General features: G+C 56.7%; 4 protein-coding genes across 4 annotated transcripts; all 4 read left to right on the plus strand.

The window, feature by feature from the left end:
• The first annotated feature begins 751 nt into the window (after positions 1-751).
• LOC138118371 (protocadherin beta-16-like) lies at positions 752-3,217 on the plus strand. The gene has a single exon (XM_069029308.1). The coding sequence runs from the start codon at positions 752-754 to the stop codon at positions 3,215-3,217; it is 2,466 nt and encodes an 821-aa protein (XP_068885409.1).
• Positions 3,218-4,059: 842 nt separating this feature from the next.
• On the plus strand, positions 4,060-7,819 carry LOC138118055 (protocadherin beta-15-like). The gene has a single exon (XM_069028832.1). The coding sequence runs from the start codon at positions 4,093-4,095 to the stop codon at positions 6,535-6,537; it is 2,445 nt and encodes an 814-aa protein (XP_068884933.1). The 5' UTR covers positions 4,060-4,092; the 3' UTR covers positions 6,538-7,819.
• A 728-nt stretch (positions 7,820-8,547) lies between these two features.
• On the plus strand, positions 8,548-11,133 carry LOC138118108 (protocadherin beta-15-like). The gene has a single exon (XM_069028901.1). It carries the CDS (start codon positions 8,582-8,584, stop codon positions 11,024-11,026), a length of 2,445 nt encoding a protein of 814 aa, XP_068885002.1. The 5' UTR covers positions 8,548-8,581; the 3' UTR covers positions 11,027-11,133.
• A 1,821-nt stretch (positions 11,134-12,954) lies between these two features.
• Positions 12,955-21,261, plus strand: LOC138118372 (uncharacterized). Its single transcript, XM_069029309.1, has 3 exons — positions 12,955-15,508; positions 17,051-17,171; positions 17,409-21,261. Exons 1-3 carry the CDS (start codon positions 13,065-13,067, stop codon positions 20,025-20,027), a joined length of 5,184 nt encoding a protein of 1,727 aa, XP_068885410.1. The 5' UTR covers positions 12,955-13,064; the 3' UTR covers positions 20,028-21,261.
• The last annotated feature ends 259 nt before the right edge of the window (positions 21,262-21,520 follow it).

A 21,520-nucleotide genomic window follows, 5' to 3' on the forward strand; every position in this document is an offset into this window, starting at 1 on the left:
CAACCCAAGAGCAGGATTTCGGCAATAATCCGTGCATCTGGAGTGGATTTTAAGCAGGGGAAATCGGAACTACCTGGGAACTACCTGGACGGTCTCAGATGTTGGAGCAAGACGGAGGGGCGTTTTCTGAGTCGAGCTGAGTCTAAAAGATGCTGCCTCCAGCCCATTCCTGAAGTCTCCCAGCAGGAGAGGTCGTGAACTGGGGGGAAAATCTCGGTCCGTTCCGAGAACGACTACGGCGACAGCTGCCGTGGTTCGAGACCAGCTCACCTGGGTCCTGGGTAACAATACGCTGCTGTTTTAGCTAAACAGCCGGAAAGTAATTTATTCAACGCGTTCGCACTGAGGGGAAGGGAGGGGGAACCAAAACAAAAGGAACAACCCAGCTTTAAATAAATTTCGTTTTGAAGTAGAAGGCAAAGAGAGGCACTCCTCATTCAGCCGGTGGCCACACTTTGAATACGGCTGTACGGACAGTTAAATCTCTATGGTTTGACCTCGGAAGAGAGAAATGGAGCCGGTACTCTCTGCTTTCCAGGCTTTGCGGTGGGAAAGCTTCGAATCCTTCTACAGATCGGCCGCCTGGTGCCGCTGCTGACCGCGGAAGCTCCGCGCAGCTCCCAGCTCCGCCGCCCCCGCGATTCGGGCGGGCGGGGCTGCACCATCTCGGGCTGCTCCGTTCGGGGGTCTGCAGGCTGTATCGGCAGCTCCCTCCAGCTCTCAGGAGAGGAGATCGGGTCGCTGGAAAGGAATGAAGCTGATGAAGAGCGAGGAGCCGCTCCCGGGGCGAGCGGTGGCTCTGATCCTTCTCCTCTGCGTCCCGGGGATGAGAGCAGAACCCGCTCGGTACTCTGTGCCCGAAGAGGCGGAGAAAGGCGCTTTTGTGGCGAATATCGCTAAAGATTTGGGACTGACCGGTGAGGAATTATTGGCTCGTCAGGCTCGACTCGTTCCTGAAGGAGAAAAGCAGTATCTTCAGCTTAACCAGCACACCGGGGATTTGGTGGTGAGAGAGCAAATGGACCGGGAGGAGCTGTGTGGACAGAGCGAGCCCTGCTTGGTGCGTTTCGAGGTGCTGCTGGAGAGCCCACTGCAGTCCTTCCGAGCTGAGGTAAGACTCACCGACATAAATGATCATGCTCCTGTGTTCCTAAATAAAGAGATAGTTTTAAAGATCCCGGAATCTACAAAGCCTGGGACTCGATTTTTGCTGGAAAGTGCTCACGATCCAGATGTGGGGAACAATAGTCTTCAGCATTATAGTATCAGCTCGAACGAGTATTTCCATGTGTACACCCAGCGGCGGAGTGACGGCAGGAGGTACGCCGAGCTGGTGTTGGATCGAGCCCTGGACCGGGAGCAGCAGGCAGAAGTTGCTTTCAGCATCACGGCTGTGGATGGTGGGACTCCACCACGGTCTGGAACAGCCTTAATCCGCGTGGTAGTCCTGGATATAAATGACAACATCCCGGTATTTACCCAGAGTCTGTATAAAATATCTGTAATGGAAAATAGCTCACAGGATACCATAGTGGTGGTAGTGTCTGCTAGCGATTTAGACTCAGGCACAAACGGGGAAATAGTCTATTCCATAGTTCAAAATTCAGAGGAAAATTTCGAAACGTTCAAAATAAACCCAGAGACAGGTCAGATTCGACTCAAAAAGCCTTTGGATTATGAAGAAACAAAGATGTTTGAGGTAGATGTCCAGGCCACAGATGGAGGGGGCCTGTCCACGCATTGCAAGGTGGAGGTGCAGGTGAAGGACGTGAACGATAATGCCCCCGAGGTGATCATCACCTCGTTCACCAGCACCCTCTCCGAAGCCGCCCCGTTGAACACCGTGGTGTCCCTCTTCAATGTGCGGGACCGAGATTCGGGGGACAATGGCAGGACGACCTGCGAGCTGACAGGGGAGCAACCCTTCAGGATCACGCTGCTGGCAGCCGACGCGTACGCGCTGGTGACATCAGAGACACTGGACCGGGAGCAGGTGGAGGAATACAACGTGACAGTGCGAGCCCGCGACGAGGGCTCCCCCGCCCTCTCGGTGTCCAAGACCCTGTTCGTTCGGCTCTTGGATGTGAACGACAACGCACCCACCTTCACCCAGTCCATTTACACCATGGTGATGAGCGAAAACGAGCCCGCGGGGAGGAGCCTGGGCCGCCTCAGTGCAACGGACGCCGACGCGGGAGAAAACGCCCGCGTGAGATACGCGCTAGTGCCGCCACCAACAGGCACCCTCGCCGCGGCATCATTTGTGTCAGTGGACGCGGAGAGTGGAACCGTCCGGAGTTTGCGCCCGCTGGACTACGAGAAGGTGCGCACCTTCGAGGTGACAGTGCGCGCAGCCGACGGCGGCTCCCCGCCGCTCAGCGCCCAGGCCGTGCTACGCGTAGTCGTGCGGGACGAGAACGATAACGCGCCCGTGCTGCTGCACCCGGCCCCCGACAGCAGCGCGGCCGGAGAGCTGGTGCCGCGCTGGGCGCCCTCCGGCTACCTGGTGGCCAAGGTGGTGGCGGTGGACGCGGACGCGGGGCAGAACGCGTGGCTGTCCTACGAGCTGGCCAAGGCGACGGAGCCGGGGCTGTTCCGCGTGGGGCTGCACAGCGGCGAGGTGCGCACGGCGCGGGCCGTGACAGAGCGGGACGCGGCCCGGCAGAGGCTCATCGTGCTGGTGCGGGACCGCGGGCAGCCGCCGCGCTCCGCCACTGCCACCCTCGCCGTGGCACTGGTGGATGATTTCTCCGATGCCTTCCACCAGCTTGGCCACGATCCTGCAAGCGGAGAGCAGCCGCAGGTGGCCGAGGAGGAAATGCTCACCACTTACCTCATCGCCTCCCTGTGCTGCATCTCGTCCCTTTTTCTCTTGTCCATCCTCGTCTTGACGGCGAACATGCTCTGCAAAGCTCGTGTCCGGGCAGAACTTTCTCCTCCCTCCCCCAGTTGCTACGCAGACGGAGACTTCGCCAGCGACAGCGTGGGCGGCACGGGCACTCTGTCGCCGGCTTACCGCTACGAAATGTGTCTGACCCGGGGCTCGGGAAGTAGCGAATTCCGGTTCCTGAGGCCCGTCCTGCCCAGCCCGCATAGCAATACTGAGGCGGGGCTGGAGAAGGACGAGGAGCCGCTATACCACTCGCAGACCGCCTGCGACAGGGAAGCCCAACAGGGGAGCGCAGCCACTCCTTTCAGCTGCCAGACTGGCCAGTAGGCGTGCGCGTCCACGCCTGAGTCGTACTGGGATCCACCTCCCTTCCCCGTCCTCAACCTGAGATTTCCCAGTAGCTGTAGTGCCGTTCCCTGCTGTTATTAGATGTACTGTCCCTGCGGGGGGTCCAGGCCGCTTTCTCCTGCCGGGGAAGGCGGCTCAGTCCCTCCGAATTCAACCTCCGTTTCACGCTGCCCTGGAAAACTCATGGTTCCGCTCTTGCCGCCGAGCTTCTCGAAGGGCTCATACTCGCCTATCGCTAGGCGAGAACGCGCTCCAGACCGCGGGTTAGTGCCAGAGAGCGGCGAGGACGGACGCGGAGCAGCTGCCGGGGATGCTCTGACGCCAGAACTCCACGCAGGGCTACTGCCGATCCTGCCCAGCACTTCTCTCCCCAGAGGATGGGAGCGCCTTCTACCGCAAGAACCCCCGCGTGTGCGCGCGGACCCGCGGGCCGGGGCGAGCGGCAGCGCGGGCTGCGGGCGGCGGCGGGCGCAGTCCCAGCGCGCACCGCTGGGTGGTGCTCTCGGCCAAGGCGGCGCCGAGCGGCTGCGGCAGCGGAGGCGGCCGAGCCCGGACCAGCCCAGCCCAGCCCAGCCCAGCCCAGCCCAGCCCAGCTCAGAACAGCTCAGCCCAGCCCAGCTCAGCTCAGCTCAGCCCAGCTCAGCTCAGAACAGCTCAGCGGAGCCGGGTGGAGGTGACAGCGGCTGCAGCGGCGAGCGCTGCCCCGTATCAGCCGCTGCCGGGACAGCCCGGCTGCGTTCCGGGCCGCCGGCGGAATCGGAGCCAGCAGCGGAAGGCGCCCGCCCCCCACTTCGCCGCTTTCCGCCGGGAATCGCCCGGGAGATCCCCGAGACCGAGGCCGCCGCCGCCGCGCCATGGCGATCGCAAGGCAAGTGCTTTGTCTGTGTGCTTTCCTGTCGCTGCCGCACGCTCGCGCCGAGCCCATCCGCTACTCCGTAGCCGAGGAGGCGGAAAGCGGCTCCCTGGTTGGCAACCTGGCGGAGGACGCGGGGCTCACGCCGGAGCAGCTCTCGGCTCGCCGCGCCCGCCTGCTCTCGGAGGACGGCCGGCAGCATTTTCGCTTAGACCGCGCCTCCGGCCGCCTCGTCGTGGCGGGGAGGCTGGACCGGGAGGAGCTGTGCGGCCACTCCGGCACCTGCATGCTCCCCTTCGAGCTGCTGCTCGCCAACCCCCTGCAGTTCTTTCGGGTCGAGGTGGCTCTGGAGGACATCAATGACCATTCACCCGTTTTCCCCGAGGAACGAGTTACTTTTAGGATCCCCGAAACAAGTGACCCGGGCTCTCGTTTCCCTCTGGAGGGGGCTGAGGACCTTGATATTGGCAGCAATAATATCCAGGAGTACAGCATCTCTCCCGAGAACGAGTACTTTAGTGTCTCTTATGGGACTCGGAATAATGGCGATAAATATATTGAACTTGTTTTGGAAAAGCCCCTAGACAGAGAGGAGCAGGCAGAGATGGGTTTCAGTCTCATTGCTGTGGATGGTGGCTCTCCCCCTAGAAGTGGGACCATCGAGATTTCTATTGTCATTCTAGATGCAAATGACAATGCTCCCATCTTCACACAAGAGCGTTACGTAGGGCAGGTATTAGAGAACATGCCAGAAGGCTCTGTGGTTCTGAGTGTGCTGGCAACTGATCACGATGCTGGAGTTAATGGGGACATTTCCTACCAACTCAGCCCGGCATTGGGCCAGAGCGACTCAGCATTTGTGATTGATCCCATAACTGGTGAAATTAAACTCACAAAACCTCTGGACTTCGAGGATTCAGAGCATCATGAACTCCGTGTGAGAGCCACAGATGGAGGGGGGCTCTCAGCAATCTGCAAAGTGTTGGTGGAGGTGGTGGATGTGAATGACAATGCCCCGGAGCTGGTGGTCAGTTCCTTCAGCAGTCCCCTCCCCGAGAACACAGCGCCCGGCACGGTGGTTGCCCTCTTTACGGTCAGGGACCGGGATTCTGGTGCCAACGGGAAGATCTCCTGTGCCCTCGAGGATCAGCTCTTCTTCTCCCTGCGGCCAGCCTATAAGAATTACTATGAGGTGGTGACAGTGAGCGCGCTGGACCGCGAGGAGACGGCTCAGTACATCCTGACTGTCACAGCCGCAGATGCGGGGTCACCTCCTCTCACTACCACCCAGACCTTCACCGTGGACATCTCGGATGTCAATGACAATGCCCCTGTGTTCAACCAGACGTCATACACCATGTATGTGCGTGAGAACAACGTCCCTACGGTGTTTGTTGGAGCCGTCAGTGCTGCAGATGCTGACGTGGGGCTCAATGCCAAGGTGACCTATTCCCTGGCCCCAGTGCAACCGGCAGAGCGGCCTTCCTGCTCCTGCATCTCTGTGAACTCCGAGAACGGACACGTCTTTGTGCTGCGGCCCCTGGACTACGAGCAGTTGAGGCAGACCGAGGTCACAGTCAGTGCCTCTGACGCGGGGTCCCCTCCCCTCAGAGCCAACGTCACCCTCCGCCTTGTGGTGCTGGACGAGAATGACAATGCCCCGCTCGTGCTCTACCCAGCCCAGGACAGCAGCCCACCGTCCAGTGAGCTGGTGCCCGTGTCGGCTGAGGCGGGCTACCTCGTCACCAAAGTGGTGGCCGTCGATGCCGACTCGGGACAGAACTCGTGGCTCTCGTACCACCTGCTGAGGGCCAGCGACCCCGGGCTGTTTAGGGTGAGTGCCCAAAGCGGGGAGGTGCGTCTGAGGAGGCCGGTGACAGAGAGAGACACCGTGAAGCAGAAGCTCGTTGTCCTGGTGAGAGACAACGGGAAGCCCCCACTGTCAGCCACCGCAGCTCTGAGCGCACTCCTGCTCAAGGACTTCTCAGACGTGCGCCTCCCGCACAGCAGCAGCGCCGCCACAGAGGATGAGGGCGGCTCCCTGACCATCTATTTAATCATTTCCTTGGTCTTTGTCTCACTCCTCTTCCTCATCTCCACCGCCGTCTTTGTCGCTCGCAAGGTGTGCAAGAGGCAGGAGCTGAAGGCTGGCCATGTGCTTTATGGTGCCGACAACTTGCAGAGCGGCCTGGCCGATGCAGCCGCTGCAGGGACCCTGCCCCACGCCTACTGCTACGAGATCAGCCTCACAACGGGCTCGGGCAACAGCGAGTTCAAATTCCTCAAGCCCATCCTCCCCAGCCTGCCTCCACAGCACAGCGCCGTGGGCCAGGGCCCTGATGATGAACAGGATTTCCCCTGTGTCCCTGTGAGCACAGAGGACATGGCACCAGACAATCCTGGGACTCTCTCTACAGGACACTTCAACACCCTTTCCTTTAACTAGCACGGGGTCTGTACAGCTGGACACTTTATGGGTGATGGTAGAAAGGGATCCAGGCTGCAGCCTGTGTCAACGGTTCCTCTGGAGTAAACCTGTGTTTCCAATTGGCAGAAGCAATTTCCCTAAAATACTAAGTCAAAATACAAGTCCTCTCCTAATCGAAACCCACAAAGGAGCAAATAAAAGACAGGCAGATTCTCTCCCTCAGACAATAATATATTTCACCTGTGTTACAGCCATTTCTGATAGGCTTTAAGAATGAGGTTAGCACTCCAGCCTATGCTCTTGTCTCTCTTCCTGTCCGACCAGACCATGAACCTCTTACTCATTGCTAGAACACAATGGCACAATTGGGTAGACAAATCTCACTCTTGCTGAAACAGCTCAAAGCCTTTTTCCCAGCTCAGAAAAGGCAGGTAGTTCTGAATACTGTGTCATAACATTCTGTTGGCAAAGGGCTTTTTCTTCCTGCAGTTCTGAATGTCTCTGTCTGAGATTTGTGGGCTGTGTGTGTTACACTTTCCTCTCAGTGTGCCTGTCTGTTCAGCCATTGTGCATCTGCAGATGTTTCACTAGTGCTGCCCAGTGAAACAGGAGTTGCTCCCACCCAGCCATTGCAATGCAGGCGGTTCCAGCTCTGTAGAGTTGAAGGCTATTTTGGCCCTATGGGTACAGGGGTGTCATCTTCATGAAGGCAGAGAGGAGAAGGAAAATGCACAACAAAATCTTCCTTTGGCCTATGTGTGGGTTTGGTGTTCTGTCTCCCTCAGGTTGTCTTGGAAATACAGCAGCGTTAGGTTAGATGCGTTAGAGTAGGCTGTAACTGTAGAGATTTGTGAACACGTGTTCATTGTCTTTGGGTGAATGAAAATGCCACATGTCCATCATGGATAATTTTGGGAAGTTAGAATCAAGAAGAACTTGGGAAAAGGGCTTTGAGGTTTGTTTCCTCATTCTTGTTTCTGCAATCATTGGCTTCTTGTTCACAGTAGAAAGCTGTCCCTACAGGATTTTCTCCATGTGTGTTAGAGCATGTGCATTCCCATTTTTGCCCTTTCTCCTACTCTCTGACCTGTATTGAGCAATGTTTCCCTGTACCTCCATAGCAGGACTGCCCCCCCATCTATAACAGTTGGTTGTTTGAATGATGTCCGTGATGCATGGAATATTCAGAAAGCCTCCCTCCCGCTGTGTTGTGCTGAACTTACACAGTTTAACATTGCAAGCTTGGATACCGCTGAGTTTAGAAATTGAAAAAATGTGTAAGACTGAAATAAAGAGAACATCCTCACTCCTTTTGTGGAGACAGAAGTCTTTGTGGAGTTATTCTCTAGAGTTGGGAAAGCTCTGTCAAGACTTTTCGAAATTCTACGTATTTTTTTTTTCTGACTGTGTCCCTTGACTGAAGCAAAGTTGGAAGGGCAGAGTAGCTGAGTATGGAGATGAAGCGCGCAAGGTATTCAGTGGCATTACCATTCAGTGCTATTACCATCGCCCGATCGCTGCGCTGCTTCTCCTGCTGAGGGATGAGGCTCAGTCGTTCCGGGCTCAGTCTCGGCTTCCCGCTGCGCTGGGAAACGCCGCGTTCCGGTCTGGCCAGCGGGTGTCTCGAAATGCGCGGACCCGCGGGCCGGGGCCAGCGGCAGCGCGGGCTGCGGGCGGCGGCGGGCGCAGTCCCAGCGCGCACCGCTGGGTGGTGCTCTCGGCCAAGGCGGCGCCGAGCGGCTGCGGCAGCGGAGGCGGCCGAGCCCGGACCAGCCCAGCCCAGCCCAGCCCAGCCCAGCCCAGCCCAGCCCAGCTCAGCTCAGCTCAGCTCAGAACAGCTCAGCGGAGCCGGGAGGGGAGGAGGTGACAGCGGCTGCGGCGGCGAGCGCTGCCCCGTATCAGCCGCTGCCGGGACAGCCCGGCTGCGTTCCGGGCCGCCGGCGGAATCGGAGCCAGCGGCGGAATCGGAGCCAGCGGCGGAAGGCGCCCGCCCCCCACTTCGCCGCTTTCCGCCGGGAATCGCCCGGGAGATCCCCGAGACCGAGGCCGCCGCCGCCGCGCCATGGCGATCGCAAGGCAAGTGCTTTGTCTGTGTGCTTTCCTGTCGCTGCCGCACGCTCGCGCCGAGCCCATCCGCTACTCCGTAGCCGAGGAGGCGGAAAGCGGCTCCCTGGTTGGCAACCTGGCGGAGGACGCGGGGCTCACGCCGGAGCAGCTCTCGGCTCGCCGCGCCCGCCTGCTCTCGGAGGACGGCCGGCAGCATTTTCGCTTAGACCGCGCCTCCGGCCGCCTCGTCGTGGCGGGGAGGCTGGACCGGGAGGAGCTGTGCGGCCACTCCGGCACCTGCATGCTCCCCTTCGAGCTGCTGCTCGCCAACCCCCTGCAGTTCTTTCGGGTCGAGGTGGCTCTGGAGGACATCAATGACCATTCACCAGTCTTTCCCGAGGAACGAATTACTTTTAAGATTCTGGAGACGAGTGAGCCAGGCTCTCGTTTCCCTCTGGAGGCGGCTCAGGACCTTGATATTGGCAGCAACACAGTCCAGGCATACAGCATCTTTCCTGACAACAGGTACTTTAGTGTCTCCTATGGCAGCCACAGCGAGAATGACAAAAGTGTGGAGCTTATTTTGGAAAAGTCACTAGACAGAGAGGAGGAGGCAGAGATGAGTTTCAATCTCATTGCTGTGGACCGTGGCTCTCCTCCCAGGAGTGGGACCACAGAAGTCCATATTATTGTTGTAGATGTAAATGACAACTCTCCTGTCTTCACACAGAAAATCTATGTTGGGCAGGTTTTGGAAAACACACCAGAGGGCTCTGTGGTTCTAAGAGTGGTGGCAACGGATCGGGATATAGGCGTTAACGGGGACATTTCCTATCAGTTCAGCCAAGCAGTGAGTCAGACCGACAACTCGTTCACAATTGACTCTACGACTGGTGAAATTAAACTCACAAAGCCTCTGGACTTTGAGGCAGCAGAGACTCACGAGCTCAGTGTGAGGGCCAGAGATGGAGGGGGACTCTCAGCAATCTGCAAAGTGTTGGTGGAGGTGGTGGATGTGAATGACAATGCCTCGGAGCTGGTGGTCAGTTCCTTCAGCAGTCCCCTCCCCGAGAACACAGCGCCCGGCACGGTGGTTGCCCTCTTTACGGTCAGGGACCGGGATTCTGGTGCCAACGGGAAGATCTCCTGTGCCCTCGAGGATCAGCTCTTCTTCTCCCTGCGGCCAGCCTATAAGAATTACTATGAGGTGGTGACAGTGAGCGCGCTGGACCGCGAGGAGACGGCTCAGTACATCCTGACTGTCACAGCCGCAGATACGGGGTCACCTCCTCTCACTACCACCCAGACCTTCACCGTGGACATCTCGGATGTCAATGACAATGCCCCTGTGTTCAACCAGACGTCATACACCATGTATGTGCGTGAGAACAACGTCCCCACGGTGTTTGTTGGAGCCGTCAGTGCTGCAGATGCTGACGTGGGGCTCAATGCCAAGGTGACCTATTCCCTGGCCCCAGTGCAACCGGCAGAGCGGCCTTCCTGCTCCTGCATCTCTGTGAACTCCGAGAACGGACACGTCTTTGTGCTGCGGCCCCTGGACTACGAGCAGTTGAGGCAGACCGAGGTCACAGTCAGTGCCTCTGACGCGGGGTCCCCTCCCCTCAGAGCCAACGTCACCCTCCGCCTTGTGGTGCTGGACGAGAATGACAATGCCCCGCTCGTGCTCTACCCAGCCCAGGACAGCAGCCCACCGTCCAGTGAGCTGGTGCCCGTGTCGGCTGAGGCGGGCTACCTCGTCACCAAAGTGGTGGCCGTCGATGCCGACTCGGGACAGAACTCGTGGCTCTCGTACCACCTGCTGAGGGCCAGCGACCCCGGGCTGTTTAGGGTGAGTGCCCAAAGCGGGGAGGTGCGTCTGAGGAGGCCGGTGACAGAGAGAGACACCGTGAAGCAGAAGCTCGTTGTCCTGGTGAGAGACAACGGGAAGCCCCCACTGTCAGCCACCGCAGCTCTGAGCGCACTCCTGCTCAAGGACTTCTCAGACGTGCGCCTCCCGCACAGCAGCAGCGCCGCCACAGAGGATGAGGGCGGCTCCCTGACCACCTATTTAATCATTTCCTTGGTCTTTGTCTCACTCCTCTTCCTCATCTCCACCGCCGTCTTTGTCGCTCGCAAGGTGTGCAAGAGGCAGGAGCTGAAGGCTGGCCATGTGCTTTATGGTGCCGACAACTTGCAGAGCGGCCTGGCCGATGCAGCCGCTGCAGGGACCCTGCCCCACGCCTATTGCTACGAGATCAGCCTCACAACGGGCTCGGGCAACAGCGAGTTCAAATTCCTCAAGCCCATCCTCCCCAGCCTGCCACCACAGCACAGCGCTGTGGGCCAGGGCCCTGATGATGAACAGGATTTCCCCTGTGTCCCTGTGAGCACAGAGGACATGGCACCAGACAATCCCGGGACTCTCTCTGCAGGACACTTCAACACCCTTTCCTTTAACTAGCACGGGGTCTGTACAGCTGGAGGCTTCATGGCTCACGGGAAGAGGGATTCAGGCTGCAGCCTGTGTCAACGGTTCCTCTGGAGTAAACCTGTGTTTCCAATTGGCATAACCACCTTCCTACAAATTCTAAGCCAGAATAAAAAAGAAATTATAATCACCTGAGGTTCCTTCATTTAGTCAGTAGTGGGTTTCACCTGGTAGAGGCATTTCTGATAAGCTGTAAGGATGTGGTCAGCACTCCCATCTAAGTCGTTATGTCTCTTGTTGTCTGACAGGGCAGTGGATATTTTTGTTTTGCGCTGTAACACAAGGTCACAGTTGGCCAAGCAAATCATATCCTCACTGAAATGCAAGAAGGCTTTTTCCCAGCTCTGGAAAGTGAGGAAGCTATGAGTACTGAGTCACAATGTCGTGTGAGCACTAGGCCCTTTGTTCTCTGGGTTCTGGATGTCCCTGTCTGAGACATGAGCTCTGTGTGCTTGCTTTCTCGTCACTATGTTTGTCCATGCAGACATTGGATGTCTGCATATGCTTCAGTCGTGCTTGCCTGGGGAAGCAGAGACTCTCCCATCCAGCCATTGCAGCAGAGGTAATTCAAGCTCTGTGGGCAAGAAGGAGATTTTGACCCTTCGACTACAACTGTCTCACCTTCTCTAGCTCAGAGTAGAGCAGCAAAATGCACAACAAAATTTTCCTTTAGCGTACAAGAGTAGCTTGGCTGTTCTGTACCTTGGGATTGCCTTGCAAGTACAGCAGCACAGACAGTGTTGGGGTAGAGTGTAACTGAACAGAGTTGTGGAAACATATTCATTGTCATTGGCTGCATTGCATAAAAATTCCGCAAGTCCTTCAAAGACGATTATCGGAACGTAAAATCAAGCAGAAAAAAGGACATTGAGTTTGGTCTCCTCATTGTTGTTCCTGAATCCAGAAGCTTCTTGATGGGAGTAGAAACCTGTCCCTGTGTGATTTTCAGGGTTTGTGTAAGAACAATTGCACTCCCGTTTTTGCCCTTTCTCCTTCTACTCTCTGAAGGGTATTTGAGCATTGATTCCCTGTTCCTCTACAGCAGGACTGCCACCCCATCTATAACAGTTGGTTGTTTGAATGATGTCCGTGATGCATGGAATAGTCAGAAAGCCTCCCTCCCGCTGTGTTGTGCTGAAGTTACACAGTTTAACATTGTAAGCTTGGATACCCCTGAGTTTAGAAATTGAAAAATTGTGTAAGAGTGAAATAAAGAGAACATCCTCACTCCTTTTGTGGAGACAGAAGTCTTTGTAGAGTTATTCTCTAGAGTTGGGAAAGCTCTGTCAAGACTTTTCGAAATTCTATGTTGGTTTTTTTTCTGACTGTGTCCCTTGACTGAAGCAAAGTTGGAAGGGCAGAGTAGCTGAGTATGGAGATGAAGCGCGCAGAGTATTCAGTGGCATTACCATTCAGTGCTATTACCATCGCCCGATCGCTGAGCTGCTTCTCCTGCTAAAGGGATGAGGTTCAGTCGTTCCGGGCTCAGTCTCGGCTTCCCGCTGCGCTGGGAAACGCCGCGTTCCGGTCTGGCCAGCGGGTGTCTCGAAATGCTCGGACCCGCGGGCCGGGGCGAGCGGCAGCGCGGGCTGCGGGCGGCGGCGGGCGCAGTCCCAGCGCGCACCGCTGGGTGGTGCTCTCGGCCAAGGCGGCGCCGAGCGGCTGCGGCAGCGGAGGCGGCCGAGCCCGGCCCAGCCCAGCCCAGCCCAGCCCAGCCCGGCCCAGCCCAGCCCAGAACAGCTCAGCTCAGCTCAGCTCAGAATAGCTCAGCCCAGCTCAGAATAGCCCAGCTCAGCTCAGAACAGCTCAGCGGAGCCGGGAGGGGAGGAGGTGACAGCGGCTGCGGTGGCGAGCGCTGCCCCGTATCAGCCGCTGCCGGGACAGCCCGGCTGCGTTCCGGGCCGCCGGCGGAATCGGAGCCAGCGGCGGAAGGCGCCCGCCCCCCACTTCGCCGCTTTCCGCCGGGAATCGCCCGGGAGATCCCCGAGACCGAGGCCGCCGCCGCCGCGCCATGGCGATCGCAAGGCAAGTGCTTTGTCTGTGTGCTTTCCTGTCGCTGCCGCACGCTCGCGCCGAGCCCATCCGCTACTCCGTAGCCGAGGAGGCGGAAAGCGGCTCCCTGGTTGGCAACCTGGCGGAGGACGCGGGGCTCACGCCGGAGCAGCTCTCGGCTCGCCGCGCCCGCCTGCTCTCGGAGGACGGCCGGCAGCATTTTCGCTTAGACCGCGCCTCCGGCCGCCTCGTCGTGGCGGGGAGGCTGGACCGGGAGGAGCTGTGCGGCCACTCCGGCACCTGCATGCTCCCCTTCGAGCTGCTGCTCGCCAACCCCCTGCAGTTCTTTCGGGTCGAGGTGGCTCTGGAAGACATCAATGACCATTCACCCGTGTTTCCCGAGGCACGAGTCACTTTCGACATCCCGGAAACGAGCGAGCCGGGCTCTCGTTTCCCTCTGGAGGTGGCTCGAGACCTCGATATTGGCAGCAACACAGTTCAGGAGTACAGCATCTCTCCCGAGAACAGGCACTTTAGTGTCTCCTATGGGACTCGGAATAATGGTGACAAATATGTTGAACTTGTTTTGGAAAAGCCCCTAGACAGAGAGGAACAGGCAGAGATGGGTTTCAGTCTCATTGCTGTGGACGGTGGCTCTCCCCCTAGAAGCGGGACCATCGAGATTTCTATTGTCATTCTAGATGTAAACGACAATGCTCCCATCTTCACACAAGAGCGTTACGTAGGGCAGGTATTAGAGAACATGCCAGAAGGCTCTGTGGTTCTGAGTGTGCTGGCAACTGATCAGGATGCTGGAGTTAATGGGGACATTTCCTATCAACTCAGTCAGGCAGTGGGCCAGAGAGACTCAGCGTTTGTGATTGATCCCATAACTGGTGAAATTAAACTCACAAAACCTCTGGACTTTGAGGAAGCAGAGACTCACGAGCTCAGTGTGAGGGCCAGAGATGGAGGGGGACTCTCAGCAATCTGCAAAGTGTTGGTGGAGGTGGTGGATGTGAATGACAATGCCCCGGAGCTGGTGGTCAGTTCCTTCAGCAGTCCCCTCCCCGAGAACACAGCGCCCGGCACGGTGGTTGCCCTCTTTACGGTCAGGGACCGGGATTCTGGTGCCAACGGGAAGATCTCCTGTGCCCTCGAGGATCAGCTCTTCTTCACCCTGCGGCCAGCCTATAAGAATTACTATGAGGTGGTGACAGTGAGCGCGCTGGACCGCGAGGAGACGGCTCGGTACATCCTGACTGTCACAGCCGCAGATGCGGGGTCACCTCCTCTCACTACCACCCAGACCTTCACCGTGGACATCTCGGATGTCAATGACAATGCCCCTGTGTTCAACCAGACGTCATACACCATGTATGTGCGTGAGAACAACGTCCCCACGGTGTTTGTTGGAGCCGTCAGTGCTGCAGATGCTGACGTGGGGCTCAATGCCAAGGTGACCTATTCCCTGGCCCCAGTGCAACCGGCAGAGCGGCCTTCCTGCTCCTGCATCTCTGTGAACTCCGAGAACGGACACGTCTTTGTGCTGCGGCCCCTGGACTACGAGCAGTTGAGGCAGACCGAGGTCACAGTCAGTGCCTCTGACGCGGGGTCCCCTCCCCTCAGAGCCAACGTCACCCTCCGCCTTGTGGTGCTGGACGAGAATGACAATGCCCCGCTCGTGCTCTACCCAGCCCAGGACAGCAGCCCACCGTCCAGTGAGCTGGTGCCCGTGCCGGCTGAGGCGGGCTACCTCGTCACCAAAGTGGTGGCCGTCGATGCCGACTCGGGACAGAACTCGTGGCTCTCGTACCACCTGCTGAGGGCCAGCGACCCCGGGCTGTTTAGGGTGAGTGCCCAAAGCGGGGAGGTGCGTCTGAGGAGGCCGGTGACAGAGAGAGACACCGTGAAGCAGAAGCTCGTTGTCCTGGTGAGAGACAACGGGAAGCCCCCACTGTCAGCCACCGCAGCTCTGAGCGCACTCCTGCTCAAGGACTTCTCAGACGTGCGCCTCCCGCACAGCAGCAGCGCGGCCACAGAGGATGAGGGCGGCTCCCTGACCACCTATTTAATCATTTCCTTGGTCTTTGTCTCACTCCTCTTCCTCATCTCCACCGCCGTCTTTGTTGCTCGCAAGGTGTGCAAGAGGCAGGAGCTGAAGGCTGGCCATGTGCTTTATGGTGCCGACAACTTGCAGAGCGGCCTGGCCGATGCAGCCGCTGCAGGGACCCTGCCCCACGCCTATTGCTACGAGATCAGCCTCACAACGGGCTCGGGCAACAGCGAGTTCAAATTCCTCAAGCCCATCCTCCCCAGCCTGCCTCCACAGCACAGCGCCGTGGGCCAGAGCCCTGATGATGAACAGGATTTCCCCTGTGTCCCTGTGAGCACAGAGGACATGGCACCAGACAATCCTGGGACTCTCTCTGCAGGACACTTCAACACCCTTTCCTTTAACTAGCACGGGGTCTGTACAGCTGGACACTTTATGGGTGATGGTAGAAAGGGATCCAGGCTGCAGCCTGTGGCAACGGTTCCTCTGGAGTAAACCTGTTTTTCCAATTGGCAGAAGCAATTTCCCTAAAATACTAAGTCAGAATACAAGTCGTCTCCTAATCGAAACCCACAAAGGAGCAAATAATAGACAGGCAGATTCTCTTCCCCACACAATAATATATTTCACCTGTAACAGCCATTTCTGATAGGCTTTATGAATGAGGTTAGCACTCCAGCCTATGCTCTTGTCTCTCTTCCTGTCCGACCAGACCATGAACCTCTTACTCATTGCTAGAACACAATGGCACAATTGGGTAGACAAATCTCACTCTTGCTGAAACGGCTCAAAGCCTTTTTCCCAGCTCAGAAAAGGCAGGTAGTTCTGAATACTGTGTCATAACATTCTGTTGGCAAAGGGCTTTTTCTTCCTGCAGTTCTGAATGTCTCGGTCTGAGATTTGTGGGCTGTGTGTGTTACACTTTCCTCTCAGTGTGCCTGTCTGTTCAGCCATTGTGCATCTGCAGATGTTTCACTAGTGCTGCCCAGTGAAACAGGAGTTGCTCCCACCCAGCCATTGCAATGCAGGCGGTTCCAGCTCTGTAGAGTAGAAGGCTATTTTGGCCCTATGGGTACAGGGGCATCTTCATCAAGGCAGAGAGGAGAAGGAAAATGCACAACAAAATCTTCCTTTGGCCTATGTGTGGGTTTGGTGTTCTGTCTCCCTCAGGTTGTCTTGGAAATACAGCAGCGTTAGGTTAGATGCATTAGGGTAGGCTGTAACTGTAGAGATTTGTGAACAAGTGTTCATTGTCTTTGGATGAATGAAAATGCCACATGTCCATCACAGATAATTTTGGGAAGTTAGAATCAAGAAGAACTTGGAAAACGGACTTTGAGGTTTGTTTTCTCATTCTTGTTGCTGCAATCAGTGGCTTCTTGATCACAGTAGAAAGCTGTCCCTACAGGATTTTCTCCATGTGTGTTAGAGCATGTGCATTCCCATTTTTGCCCTTTCTCCTACTCTCTGACCTGTATTGAGCAATGTTTCCCTGTACCTCCGTAGCAGGACTGCCCCCCCATCTATAACGGTTGTTAGAATGATGTCCGTGATGCATGGAATATTCAGAAAGCCTCCCTCCCGCTGTGTTGTGCTGAAGTTACACAGTTTAACATTGTAAGCTTGGATACCGCTGAGTTTAGAAATTGAAAAAATGTATAAGACTGAAATAAAGAGAACATCCTCACTCCTTTTGTGGAGACAGAAGTCTTTGTGGAGTTATTCTCTAGAGTTGGGAAAGCTCTGTCAAGGTTTTTCGAAATTCTATGTTGGTTTTTTTTCTCACTGTGTCCCTTGACTGAAGCAAAGTTGGAAGGGCAGAGTAGCTGAGTGTGGAGATGAAGCGCGCAGAGTATTCAGTGGCATTACCATTCAGTGCTATTACCATCGCCCGATCGCTGAGCTGCTTCTCCTGCTAAAGGGATGAGGTTCAGTCGTTCCGGGCTCAGTCTCGGCTTCCCGCTGCGCTGGGAAACGCCGCGTTCCGATCTGGCCAGCGGGTGTCTCGAAATGCTCGGACCCGCGGGCCGGGGCGAGCGGCAGCGCGGGCTGCGGGCGGCGGCGGGCGCAGTCCCAGCGCGCACCGCTGGGTGGTGCTCTCGGCCAAGGCGGCGCCGAGCGGCTGCGGCAGCGGAGGCGGCCGAGCCCGGACCAGCCCAGCCCAGCCCAGCCCAGCCCAGCTCAGCTCAGCACAGCTCAGAATAGCCCAGCTCAGCTCAGCCCAGCTCAGCTCAGCTCAGAACAGCTCAGCTCAGCCCAGCTCAGCTCAGAACAGCTCAGCGGAGCCGGGAGGGGAGGAGGTGACAGCGGCTGCGGCGGCGAGCGCTGCCCCGTATCAGCCGCTGCCGGGACAGCCCGGCTGCGTTCCGGGCCGCCGGCGGAATCGGAGCCAGCGGCGGAAGGCGCCCGCCCCCCACTTCGCCGCTTTCCGCCGGGAATCGCCCGGGAGATCCCCGAGACCGAGGCCGCCGCCGCCGCGCCATGGCGATCGCAAGGCAAGTGCTTTGTCTGTGTGCTTTCCTGTCGCTGCCGCACGCTCGCGCCGAGCCCATCCGCTACTCCGTAGCCGAGGAGGCGGAAAGCGGCTCCCTGGTTGGCAACCTGGCGGAGGACGCGGGGCTCACGCCGGAGCAGCTCTCGGCTCGCCGCGCCCGCCTGCTCTCGGAGGACGGCCGGCAGCATTTTCGCTTAGACCGCGCCTCCGGCCGCCTCGTCGTGGCGGGGAGGCTGGACCGGGAGGAGCTGTGCGGCCACTCCGGCACCTGCATGCTCCCCTTCGAGCTGCTGCTCGCCAACCCTCTGCAGTTCTTTCGGGTCGAGGTGGCTCTGGAGGACATCAATGACCATTCACCCGTTTTCCCCGAGGAACGAGTCACTTTTAAGATTCTGGAAAGGAGTGACCCGGGTTCGCGTTTCCCTCTGGAGGCGGCTCGGGACCTTGATATTGGCAGCAACACAGTCCAGGCATACAGCATCTTTCCTGAGAACAGGTACTTTAGTGTCTCCTATGGCGGCCACAGCGAGAATGACAAAAGTGTGGAGCTTATTTTGGAAAAGTCACTAGACAGAGAGGAGGAGGCAGAGATGAGTTTCAATCTCATTGCTGTGGACCGTGGCTCTCCTCCCAGGAGTGGGACCACAGAAGTCCATATTATTGTTGTAGATGTAAATGACAACTCTCCTGTCTTCACACAGAAAATCTATGTTGGGCAGGTTTTGGAAAACTCACCAGAGGGCTCTGTGGTTCTAAGAGTGGTGGCAACGGATCGGGATATAGGCGTTAACGGGGACATTTCCTATCAGTTCAGCCAAGCAGTGAGTCAGACCGACAACTCGTTCACAATTGACTCTACGAGTGGTGAAATTAAACTCACAAAGCCTCTGGACTTTGAGGCAGCAGAGACTCACGAGCTCAGTGTGAGGGCCACAGATGGTGGGGGACTCTCAGCAATCTGCAAAGTGTTGGTGGAGGTGGTGGATGTGAATGACAATGCCCCGGAGCTGGTGGTCAGTTCCTTCAGCAGTCCCCTCCCCGAGAACACAGCGCCCGGCACGGTGGTTGCCCTCTTTACGGTCAGGGACCGGGATTCTGGTGCCAACGGGAAGATCTCCTGTGCCCTCGAGGATCAGCTCTTCTTCTCCCTGCGGCCAGCCTATAAGAATTACTATGAGGTGGTGACAGTGAGCGCGCTGGACCGCGAGGAGACGGCTCAGTACATCCTGACTGTCACAGCCGCAGATGCGGGGTCACCACCCCTCACTACCACCCAGACCTTCACCGTGGACATCTCGGATGTCAATGACAATGCCCCTGTGTTCAACCAGACGTCATACACCATGTATGTGCGTGAGAACAACGTCCCCACGGTGTTTGTTGGAGCCGTCAGTGCTGCAGATGCTGACGTGGGGCTCAATGCCAAGGTGACCTATTCCCTGGCCCCAGTGCAACCGGCAGAGCGGCCTTCCTGCTCCTGCATCTCTGTGAACTCCGAGAACGGACACGTCTTTGTGCTGCGGCCGCTGGACTACGAGCAGTTGAGGCAGACCGAGGTCACAGTCAGTGCCTCTGACGCGGGGTCCCCTCCCCTCAGAGCCAACGTCACCCTCCGCCTTGTGGTGCTGGACGAGAATGACAATGCCCCGCTCGTGCTCTACCCAGCCCAGGACAGCAGCCCACCGTCCAGTGAGCTGGTGCCCGTGTCGGCTGAGGCGGGCTACCTCGTCACCAAAGTGGTGGCCGTCGATGCCGACTCGGGACAGAACTCGTGGCTCTCGTACCACCTGCTGAGGGCCAGCGACCCCGGGCTGTTTAGGGTGAGTGCCCAAAGCGGGGAGGTGCGTCTGAGGAGGCCGGTGACAGAGAGAGACACCGTGAAGCAGAAGCTCGTTGTCCTGGTGAGAGACAACGGGAAGCCCCCACTGTCAGCCACCGCAGCTCTGAGCGCACTCCTGCTCAAGGACTTCTCAGACGTGCGCCTCCCGCACAGCAGCAGCGCGGCCACAGAGGATGAGGGCGGCTCCCTGACCACCTATTTAATCATTTCCTTGGTCTTTGTCTCACTCCTCTTCCTCATCTCCACCGCCGTCTTTGTCGCTCGCAAGGTGTGCAAGAGGCAGGAGCTGAAGGCTGGCCATGTGCTTTATGGTGCCGACAACTTGCAGAGCGGCCTGGCCGATGCAGCCGCTGCAGGGACCCTGCCCCACGCCTACTGCTACGAGATCAGCCTCACAACGGGCTCGGGCAACAGCGAGTTCAAATTCCTCAAGCCCATCCTCCCCAGCCTGCCTCCACAGCACAGCGCCGTGGGCCAGGGCCCTGATGATGAACAGGATTTCCCCTGTGTCCCTGTGAGCACAGAGGACATGGCACCAGACAATCCTGGGACTCTCTCTGCAGGACACTTCAACACCCTTTCCTTTAACTAGCACGGGGTCTGCACAGCCAGGGGTTTCATGGCTCATTGGAGGAGAGGATCCAGGCTGCAGCCTGTGGCAATGGTTCCTCTGGAGTAAACCTGTGTTTTCAATTGGCATAACCAATTTCCCTCAAGTTCTAAGTCAGAATAAAAGTTTTCTGACACTCCAAATCCATAAACAAACAAAAGAAATTCAGGTCCTCTCACTGAGGCAATAGTATGTTTCAGCTCTTTATGGTCATTTCTGTTTGGCTTTAAGAATGCAGTTAGCATTCCAGCTATGCTCTTTTCTCTCTCGCTGTCCAACAAGACAGCGGAGCTTTTATTCTGTCTTGTGACACAAGGGCACAGCTGGGCTGGCAGATCTCCTCCTTCATAAAATATAGAAAGCCCCTTTCCCAGCTCAGGAAAGCCCAGGTATTGAGAGTGCTGTGTCATAATGTCATGTGAGGACTCGCCTCTTTCTTCCCCTGGTTCTGGATTCTTTTGTCTGAGATGCCTGGGCTCTCTGTGCTTTGGTTTCTTGTCACTATGTCAGTCGATATAGCCACTGTGTGTTTGCATATGATTCACCAGTGCTGCCTGCGGAATGATGGAGTTGCTCCCATCCAACCTTTGCAATGCTGGCAATTGCATCTCAGCTGGCAAGAAAGGCATTCTGTCCCTCTGAATACAGGAGTCTCATCTTCTCCAGGGCAAGGAAGAGCAGTAAAATGTACAACAAAATATTCTTTTTGCCCTACAAAGCAGTGCTTGGTGTTCTGTCTCATTGTAATACAGAAATATAGCAGCACAAACCCTGTTGGGTATACTGTAACTGTACAAGGTTTTGAAAACACGTTCATTTTCTTTGGGTACATTTCATGAAAACTCCATTAAGTCCTTCAGAGAGCGTCTTCCTGAAGGGTAGAATCAACATGAAATGGTAAAAAGGAGATTGATTTTGGTCTTCTTATTGTTCCTATATACAGAGGTTTCTTGTTGGGAGTAGAAAGCTGTCCCCACATAATTTTCTGCATTTGTCTTAGAGCATTTGCATTCTCCTTTTTGCCCCTTCTCCTGCTACTCTCTGAACTGTGTTTGAGCATTGTCTTTCCTATTCTGCTTAAGGACTGCCACCCCATGTATAATAACTGATGACTTGAATGATGTCTGTTAGGCACAGAACATTCAGAAAGCCTCACACTGTTGTTGTGCTGAAGTTATAAAGTTTAACATTGTAAACTTGGATACCCCTGGGTGTAAAACTGAAATAAAGAGAACACCTGAATGCCTTGTGTGGAGACAGTCTTTGTATTTTCCTTTGGCCTAGGTAGTGGGTGAGTGGGCACATTTCTCCAGTTTCAAGATGCAGCTGATATAGCACTCAGGAAAATTGGGAGGATGATGGAATTTCTATCAGGCCTCTATGGTTCTTTTGAGCACTGACCTTCTGGCTGAGATGGAGTCCAGTAACAGGCCAGGTCAGGGGAAACTGGGCCCTACCTCAACAGAGGCCCTGGG

Source organism: Aphelocoma coerulescens, chromosome 13 (assembly GCF_041296385.1).
Source record: "Aphelocoma coerulescens isolate FSJ_1873_10779 chromosome 13, UR_Acoe_1.0, whole genome shotgun sequence".
Taxonomy (NCBI): domain Eukaryota; kingdom Metazoa; phylum Chordata; class Aves; order Passeriformes; family Corvidae; genus Aphelocoma; species Aphelocoma coerulescens.

Excerpts from the sequence above, each read along its gene's own strand:
- LOC138118371 (XM_069029308.1), top strand. The coding sequence starts at position 752 with ATGAAGCTGATGAAGAGCGAGGAGCCGCTCCCGGGGCGAGCGGTGGCT.
- LOC138118055 (XM_069028832.1), top strand. The coding sequence starts at position 4,093 with ATGGCGATCGCAAGGCAAGTGCTTTGTCTGTGTGCTTTCCTGTCGCTG.
- LOC138118108 (XM_069028901.1), top strand. The coding sequence starts at position 8,582 with ATGGCGATCGCAAGGCAAGTGCTTTGTCTGTGTGCTTTCCTGTCGCTG.
- LOC138118372 (XM_069029309.1), top strand. The coding sequence starts at position 13,065 with ATGGCGATCGCAAGGCAAGTGCTTTGTCTGTGTGCTTTCCTGTCGCTG. Across the intron at positions 15,509-17,050 it reads AACACCCTTTCCTTTAACTA|TCTCGGCTTCCCGCTGCGCT; the intron begins GCACGGGGTCTG and ends TTCCGGGCTCAG. Across the intron at positions 17,172-17,408 it reads TGCGGGCGGCGGCGGGCGCA|CGGCTGCGGCGGCGAGCGCT; the intron begins GTCCCAGCGCGC and ends AGGAGGTGACAG.